Genomic DNA, 9,058 nt, shown 5'->3' with positions numbered 1-9,058 from the left:
GAGCAGTTTTGCTGTTGCTATTTAGTAGGTGAAAGAACAATTGCCAGACTATAAATTCTGCTACAGAATTTTAGTCTTCACTTACTGTTGTTATACGTGGTTTTATGGCTTTGTAAAACAGAAAAAAAAAACTTTAAACATTCTAATTAAAACTTTTTTTTTGCACTGTTTTCCAAGATGAGTGTTTCTATTGTATTTTATAGGTACAGTACAATTTGAACAGCAAAAGAGTAACTACAAAATACAACATCCAAAATACTGATTTCATACAAGTTTAATTTCAGGTAACTTGCATGTATAATAAACTCTAAAATAAATAAGGTGGGGGTTTGTTTTGGTTTTTTTTGGACTGATTACAGTACAGAGCCCCTGCGATTGTATGGAAAATGAATGATCGCAGTGACAAGTGCAATATTATTCTTCTGGATTCAGGTATATGTGCCTTGGGCAGCACGGTGGTGTAGTGGTTAGCACAGTCACCTCACAGCAAGAAGGTTCTGGGTTCGAGGCCGGCGGGGGGGGGCCTTTCTGTGTGGAGTTTGCATGTTCTCCCCGTGTCTGCATGGGTTTCCTCCGGGTGCTCTGGTTTCCCCCACAGTCCAAAGACATGCGGTTAGGTTAAAATGGGACGGCCTTGGGCTGAGATGCCCTTGAGCGAGGCACCTAACTCCCAACTGCTCCCTGGGCGCTGTTAGCATGGCTGCCCACTGCTCTGGGTGTGTGTGTGTGTGTGTGTCTTCACTGCTTCAGATGGGTTAAATGCAGAGAGGAATTTCACAAGTGTTTCTTTCTTGAACGTCCAGTTGTAGCTGAATTCTGAACGCACATCAGAATTAAGTTTATTGCTACACACAAGGAATTTGCTTTGGTGATTGGTGCTTGAAGAGTTAAGAAATTAGCAAAGGCAAAAGTAGTAATGTACATACCGTTCAAAAGTTTGGGGTCACTTTGAAATGTCCTTATTTTTGAAAGAAAAGCACTGTTCTTTTCAATGAAGATCACTTTAAACTAATCAGAAATACACTCTACACATTGCTAATGTGGTAAATGACTATTCTAGCTGCAAATGTCTGGTTTTTGGTACAATATCTCCATAGGTGTATAGAGGCCCATTTCCAGCAACTCTCACTCCAGTGTTCTAATGGTACAATGTGTTTGCTCATTGCCTCAGAAGGCTAATGGATGATTAGAAAACCCTTGTACAATCATGTTAGCACAGCTGAAAACAGTTGAGCTCTTTAGAGAAGCTATAAAACTGACCTTCCTTTGAGCAGATTGAGTTTCTGGAGCATCACATTTGTGGGGTCGATTAAATGCTCAAAATGGCCAGAAAAATGTCTCGACTATATTTTCTATTCATTTTACAACTTATGGTGGTAAATCAAAGTGTGACTTTTCATGGAAAACACAAAATTGTCTGGGTGACCCCAAACTTTTGAACGGTAGTGTAGAATAAAAAAAATAGAAGAATCTGAAACATGTACATTTGAAAAGTGGACAAACGTAGTGCACTGTAGAATATGAATTATTCTCTAAGCCATGGTGTGCTGTGTCCATCATATGTAGAATATGGAGCCATGTAGGTTTAAAAGACAAACTTTGTAGTCGCATGGGCGGAGCTACAGCTTGTAAGGTGCTGATGACGTAGCCATTAGCAGGCAGCAGAAAGCTAATGACGTCTTGCGCATGCTCAGGTTGGGATACAGAGGCTATAAGGAAAAAGTGCCAGAAACAAAGAAATAAACAACCTCAGGAAAGCAGATAAAAACGGCAGTTTTACAGCAGAGGAACAACTCCGAGTCCGGAGAGTTGTGTGCTGATTGCGGTGTGTGGTGAGGAGGATTATTTCCATGTTCTCCTTTTTGCCGTTTTTATGTAGTAAATAATATCAAACGGGTAGCATGGAGCTAGCTAGAGTAACGTTATGGCAAAATTATTAGAGAGAGGTGGCTGTTCTGGACAGAGTAACCGTGAGAGTCGTGTTTAATATCCGGAAATAACTAGTTCTTAAATGCCGTCTGAAGTTTTTTTTTTTTTTTAAATAAGAAAATAAAGCTTTTTTTTCCCCCCCTTCCCATTTCTTCTCGTAGCTCTGTACTAGTCAGCAGGAAGTTTTTGGGCCACTCTGTCCAAAGTAGACAGCATTACCTGGAGCCAGACATTATGTCTAGCTTAAGAGAGAACATTAGTCTAGGTATTTTTACTGTTATTATTCTGTTTATTACTGTCGGGAAGAATATTGTGTTGCTTTCCTTCCATTATGTTGTAGACTATAACATGCTGAATCTTATTTCTTTTTCTTTAAGTCTTCGGTGGTGCGAGTTCTACATGACTGCCACAAGTTCAGGAGTTTTATTTGGTCACCTGTGTGTGTTTTCCTGGATGTCTTGCAACATCTGATCTGAGCCAGAATGGAAAGAACTGCTTTGTGCTAGAGACCGCTTTTGGTCTTCAGCAGGTCTACATGCAAGAACCACATGTAGGACACAGAAAAGAGATGCCAGTATTGATTTCAAGAACATTTCCTTGTTTTGTCATCTGCTGATTATTTTCCTTATCTTCACTTGTACGCTCTCCCTAGATAAATTGAACTGGCTTCAGTTTTCTCATTGTAGCTTTCTTCCCCTCCCCTTGCCATACACCTCACGCCTCTGAGTGGTTGTTGTGGAGATGACAGCGGTGACAGAATAGCAGAGTATCAGGGATGGGGAGTACACCATGTTCTGGTAAGGGGAGGGGAGTAGGTAGTTTTCAGGAGCTGGGCTGTATGCCATGGAAGGTGAGCAAGCAGAAAGGTGAGGCTGTTGGAGGTGGATGTGCCTCTGAATCGTATGAAGCTTTAAATGCCGGCGTCGTCCCTCCTCCTCAACAACCTCCTGCCATCTACCACGAGAAGCAACACAGAGAGTTATGTGCTCTGCATGCACTAAATAATGTCTTCCAGGATGGTGCTGCATTCAGTAGAGAGACACTTCAAGAAATCTACCAGAGGTTTGTGAACGTTGCATAAATGTACTGGATTTAATCTAGGCCATCAGCCTTCAGTGCCTTGCTTTTGGCACTTACTGATCTTAAACTGTAAGATACTGTAACTGTGATGAGACCACTGTTTAGTACACCACCAAACAGGAACAAGAATAGTTTACAGTCAGAATCGTAAACCAGATCTTTCAACATAAGTGTGATTTTTGTTTTTCTTCTTGACAGTTTTTTGACCTGTATTACAGGCTCTCTCCTAGCACATTGGTAACCCCTCACAAGAAGAGCATGCTGGGCAATGGCAACTATGATGTAAATGTCATCATGGCTGCATTACAGACTCGAGGGTATGAAGCTGTTTGGTGGGACAAAAGAAGGTGCTTGTTCTGTCAGAGATGAGATTTAATGTTCAGGATTATTTTTTTTCTCTCATCTTTGTCATTATGTGGAATTTTTGCTTATCTTAGAGATGTGAGCAGTATTGCACTGCCAAATGTGATGGGCTTTATTTTGAACGTGCCATCCAACCTTCGTTGGGGGCCTCTGCGTCTGCCACTCAAACGGCAGCACTGGATTGGAGTGAGGGAGGTGGGTGGAGTCTACTATAACTTGGACTCAAAACTGCGCAATCCCCATCTCATTGGAAATGCTGATGAACTCAGGTATTTTGAAACTACTCACACCACAAGTGTTTGTGATTTAAATGATGATTATTTTAGATATTTCGAGCAGTCTAGGTTGTATGTATTGCTTCTGTTGCAACATCATGACAAACCAACACCAGTGGATGGAGGGAAGCACATATTTAATGTAAATGTAGAAATCTCTGTTAAATCACTATTTTATTTGGTCGTGTAAAAATCTACAAGTCTATTTTATTTAACACAGCCAAATAAAATATTGGTGTAATGGAAGTAAGGAATAGCACTTGGGTTAAGCGCATGTACCTCACTATGTGGGTTTGTAACAGTGCATATTGTGGTGGGGCTTTTTTTTTTTTTTTAAAGCTCCACAGCTAAAAAATAGGATTTGTTTCTCCGCTTATGTATCCAACTGGCTGGAAATCATGTTGCAACATTATTTTTTTTATGTTGCAGGAAGTTCTTGCGTCACCAGCTTCGAGGGAAGAACTGTGAATTGCTGTTGGTTGTGCTAGAGGAGGTGGAGGTCCATCAGACCTGGAGGAGTGATAACATTTGATAGTTTTCTTGGATTGTTCAACTCATGCTCAGGAGGGAATGTAAGGTTCAATCAGGGAACCATATAAGAGCAAATGGAGTTGCACTCAATGAGACACAAAAGCACACTGGCAAGACCCTTTGTTTACACACACATGCGCATACAAAAAAAAAACGCAAAATGCTGGACACAGACTCAAGCAGAAAAGGACAATAACACACAGGGATGTTGCAAAAACACTATACTGTTCGATAAGACTTTCATCTATAAGACTTTCACCATTTGGAATTTGGCAATGCATTTTTATATGTCTGCCATTTTTGTTTCATACTGTTTTAGATTCAAAATGAGATTAAAAATTCAGTAATGCATTCTATGTATATGTTCCACACAGTCACTTCTTTGCTCTTCATGTGATTTTCCCCTTATGTCCATATGATTGTTTAAATTACACCTCAGCCTGTACTGTGGCAGTGGAATGTTTATTTAGCCACCTTATAAAAGGAATATGAAGCACCTTCACTTGATGATAAATGGTATGTGGTTTGTTGTGGGGTGTAACTAATAAGTATCTAAGCAACACAGTGTGGCAAAGTAATAACTGGAATTCTCATGTTAATATCTCCTAGGAAAACTGAAAACAAGAAATATTTTCTGTCTTGTACTACAGCCATGATACCTACAATGGTTATAATTCTTTCCTTCACACAGATACAGTTAAACCCATTGACCCCTTACATGGATTATTTTACATGAATAGTAAAAATAATCATGTCCCATTGCCAAACTGTTTGTGCTGTGATTTTGAATGGATATTAAGGATTTTTAATCCTGACTTTCAGAAAAGGTTTGAGAAAGAAAACAGATTTAGTTCAAGTGCTGGAGTTAAAATAGTTTTGTGAGAGGTATTTAAAAGGATGTGATTTGTTGTTGGTTGTTTGTGTTGGTTGAGTAATTAAGCCAATTATGCAGTATATCTGTAAGTTTGTGTATACTGTTCATTGTGGGGGGGGTGTCAGGTAATCACATTATTCCAAAGGGAAATCTAAATGTAAACCTCAGGTTTTCTTAACTGCACACTCTCATTTGATTTAGCTAGCATCTAGATATAGAAGAAGGAACTTTTCTAGCATTCTCGAAACTTTGCTAGACCAAAAATATATTAATAAACATCACTGTTATACAGAAGGGACATTCCACATTTACATACACAGGGTGCTTTTGTTAAACTGTCAAGTGTTTTGATTTATTTGCCATGACAATCCCAGTCCCTCATGTCCCTTTTTAGGGAAGATGTAGTCACAACGTGATCATGCCATTGTTTTCCATGCAAATGCTTGTAATGGCACTTTATGTATAATCAAAGATGTTGTGGCATCAATAAAATGTCTTTGTATGTAAAAGGATTGGTGGTCACATATCTTCATATGTGTTGTATGCAATTAAATAATGGGCCTGCACATCCGTTTGATACTGCCAGGAAATTTAAACTTGGTTTGACCTACTAATGTACTGTATGTCCTGGAAGGATACAGACCATTTTTGAGATATGGAAAGCTAAAAGATTTACAAAACATTTTGGTGTACGCACAGGCCTGTGTATCTTTTCATGTCTGAAAAGAGGTTTTTTTTTCTTCATCTGGAGATGAAGTTCCATAGGCTAATATCTCATGATTTTATATTCATACTCTTGATCCCATGTCAGTCTTTTTTCACGCTAGTCAAGTATTTGGATTGTGTTGATTGTAGAGCGCCTTGACAAGTCATTTTGTATTTGCAAAATATGGACTTTTTTTGTTTACAATTTTGGACAAATTATCTTGGTGTAACAATTTAAGAATGACAAGGATCACTAAGAACACCAGTCACCTAACTCAATTACATTTTTGCTTATTGCAAGGTCTTACATGTGACAAGGCTATGTATAACTAGAAGGGCTCTCTCAGAGCACAGATCTCTGCCAAGGACAATAGTCAATTTTATCTCTATAGTGCTTTTAACAATGTCCTGTTGCAAAGCAGCTTTACAGACAAATTTCAATTTTAACATCAATTTATCCCTAACAAGCCTAAGGTGATGGTGGCAAGGAAAAGCTCCCTGAGATGACATAAGAAACCTTGAGAGGAACCAGATTCAAAAGGGAACCCATCCTCATTTGGGTGATAACAGCATGATGATAAACAACTCGCTTCTATAACTGTGTCCTATATGGTCAGGAAATTAATTATAATTTTAACATGAAGTCTATTTTGAAGTTCTTGACTGTTCATGAATGAATATATTTCTAAAATTAATTGAATAATGTACCTACAGTGCCTTGCAAAAGTATTCATCCCCCTTGGTGTTTGTCCTATTTTGTTGCATTACAAGCTGGAATTAAAATGGATTTTTGGGGAGTTAGCACCATTTGATTTACACAACATGCCTACCACTTTGGTGCACATTGGTTTTTTGTTTGTTTTTTATTGTGACACAAACAATAAGATGAAAAAAAACAAATCTGGAGTGTGCATAGGTATTCCCCCCCCCAAGTCAATACTTTATAGAGCCACCTTTTGCTACAATTACAGTTGCAAGTCTCTATTAGCTTAGTACATCTAGCCACTGGGATTTTTGCCCATTCCTCAAGGCAAAACTGCTCCAACTCCTTCAAGTTAGATGGGTTGCGTTGGTGTACAGCAATCTTCAAGTTGTGCCACAGATTCTCAATTGGATTAAGGTCTGGGCTTTGATTAGGCAATTCCAAGACATTTAAATGTTTCCCTTTAAACCACTCCAATGTAGCTTTAGCAGTATGTTTAGGGTCATTGTCCTGTTAGATCATGAACCTTCATCCCAGTCTCAAACCTCTGGCTGACTCAAACAGGTTTTCCTCCAGAATTTAGTGCCATCCATCTTTCCTTCAGTCCTGACCAGCTTTCCTGTCCCTGCAGATGAAAAATATCCCCACAGCATGATGCTGCCACCACCATACTTCATTGTAGGAATAGTGTTCTCAGGGTGTTGGATTTGCGCTACACATGGCATTTCCCATGATGGCCAAAAAGTTAAATTTTTGTCTCATTCGACCAGAGAATCTTCTTCCATGTGTTTGGGGAGTCTGCCACATGCTGTTGGGCAAACTCCAAATGTGATATTTTAAGCAATGACTTTTTTTCTGGCCACTCTTCCATAAAGCCCCATTCTGTGGAGTGTATGGCTTAAAGTGGTCCTATGGACAGATACTCCCATCTCCACTGTGGATCTTTGCAGCTCCTTCAGTGTTATCTTTGGTGTCTTTGTTGCATCTCTGATTAATGCCCTCAGTGCCCAGTCTGTGAGTTTTGGTGGGCGGCCTTCTCTTGTCAGGTTTGTAGTGGTGACATTCTTTCCGTTTTGCTGTAATGGATTTAATGGTGCTCCCTGGGATATTCAAAGATTGGGATATTTTTATAACCCAACCCTGATCTATGCTTCTCCACAATTTTGTCTCTGACCTGTTTGGAGTGCTCCTTGGTTTTCATGTTGCTTGCTTAATAGTGTTGCAGAGTCAGGGTCCTTCCAGAACAGTTTGATTTATACAGACATTATGTGACAAATCATGTGACACTTTGATTGCACACAGGTGGAGCTTAATCAAATATGTGATACGTAGTCATCATCTTTCTATGTTGGCTATATTTTGTCAGTATTGAACTTTACTGTCATGTACTGGATTGTAAGATTGTAAGGCAAAAAGAAGGCGACTGCATGGCAAGTGCCGTATCTTGCAACGTTAGTAAAAAAGAAAATAAATTTGTGGCTCTACCTTGTGACTTAGATCTGATCCAAAATTTAATGGGTTCTTCCTCAGCCCATGCTATACCCTTCCACCAAGTTGCATGGAATTTGGGTCAATGGGTTTTGCACAAGCCTGATTACATACAGACAAGCAAAACACACTGAAAACACAACCTCCTTGGTGGAGGACACTAGTCCTCACACTAGTGATGCATAAAGTGTGTCCAGTGCATTAAAATGTATAAAAGAGTGGTGGCTGGTGGTTTTCAAAATAGGGGAAGCACACAAGACCAGCAGTACCTGTCAGCCAGTAAATGTTTTTAATTAAATTCATTAATGTTTCAATAACTGGCAGTTGGTTATGAGGTTCAGTCCATTTGAGAGGTCTCCCAATCTTCATATGAAGAAGCTATGTGTCCAGGCAGTATAAAAAAGAATATACTGTCCAGTAAACATACATATTTTCTATGCAAAAACACCTATGATGCACTTTATTGACTCAGTGAATCTGTTATAGGATCTCACTGAAGACGTGTGTATATGGAATTCTACCAGTGGTGCATCCACTGTCTTCTGTGGACATTTTCACACATATGCAGTGGTGCTTGAAAGTTTTTGAACCCTTTAAAATTTTCTATATTTCTGCATAAATATGACCTAAACATCATCAGATTTTCACACAAGTCCTAAAAGTAGATAAAGAGAACCCAGTTAAAGAAATGAGACAAAAATATTATACTTGATCATTTATTTATTGAGGAAAATGATCCCCAATGTTACATATCTGTGAGTGGCAAAAGTATGTGAACCTTTGCTTTCAGTATCTGGTGTGACCCCCTTGTGCAGCAATAACTTCAACTAGACGTTTCTGGTAACTGTTGATCAGTCCTGCACACCGGCTTGGAGGAATTTTAGCCCATTCCTCCGTACAGAACAGTTTCAACTCTGGGATGTTGGTGGGTTTCCACACATGAACTGCTCACTTCAGGTCCTTCCACAACATTTCGATTGGATTAAGGTCAGGACTTTGACTTGGCCATTCCAAAACATTAACTTTATTCTTCTTTAACCATTCTTTGGTAGAACGACTTCTGTGCTTAGGGTCGTTGTCTTGCTGCATGACCCACCTTCTCTTGAGATT

The 9,058-nt window shown here is 39.3% G+C and overlaps 1 protein-coding gene across 2 annotated transcripts; it reads left to right on the top strand.

Moving 5' to 3' along the window:
- The first annotated feature begins 1,664 nt into the window (after positions 1–1,664).
- On the top strand, positions 1,665–5,561 carry josd1 (Josephin domain containing 1). 2 transcript variants are annotated; one of them, XM_060939820.1, is made up of 5 exons: positions 1,665–1,832; positions 2,307–2,991; positions 3,228–3,326; positions 3,447–3,641; positions 4,077–5,561. In XM_060939820.1, exons 2-5 carry the CDS (start codon positions 2,705–2,707, stop codon positions 4,177–4,179), a joined length of 684 nt encoding a protein of 227 aa, XP_060795803.1. In that variant the 5' UTR covers positions 1,665–1,832; positions 2,307–2,704; the 3' UTR covers positions 4,180–5,561. The 2 variants fall into 2 exon arrangements, with proteins under 2 accessions (XP_060795803.1, XP_060795802.1); XM_060939819.1 differs by having other exon boundaries at positions 1,666–1,832; positions 3,228–3,356.
- The last annotated feature ends 3,497 nt before the right edge of the window (positions 5,562–9,058 follow it).

Source organism: Neoarius graeffei, chromosome 14, assembly GCF_027579695.1.
Source record: "Neoarius graeffei isolate fNeoGra1 chromosome 14, fNeoGra1.pri, whole genome shotgun sequence".
Classification (NCBI taxonomy): domain Eukaryota; kingdom Metazoa; phylum Chordata; class Actinopteri; order Siluriformes; family Ariidae; genus Neoarius; species Neoarius graeffei.
Note: the sequence above shows the minus strand (reverse complement) of the source record. Positions and strands in the feature narration are given on the sequence as shown.

Coding starts and splice junctions, on each gene's coding strand:
- josd1 (XM_060939819.1), top strand. CDS start 2,705: ATGGGGAGTACACCATGTTCTGGTAAGGGGAGGGGAGTAGGTAGTTTT. Junction 2,992..3,227: donor CTTCAAGAAATCTACCAGAG/GTTTGTGAACGT, acceptor CCTGTATTACAG/GCTCTCTCCTAGCACATTGG. Junction 3,642..4,076: donor GGAAATGCTGATGAACTCAG/GTATTTTGAAAC, acceptor TTTATGTTGCAG/GAAGTTCTTGCGTCACCAGC.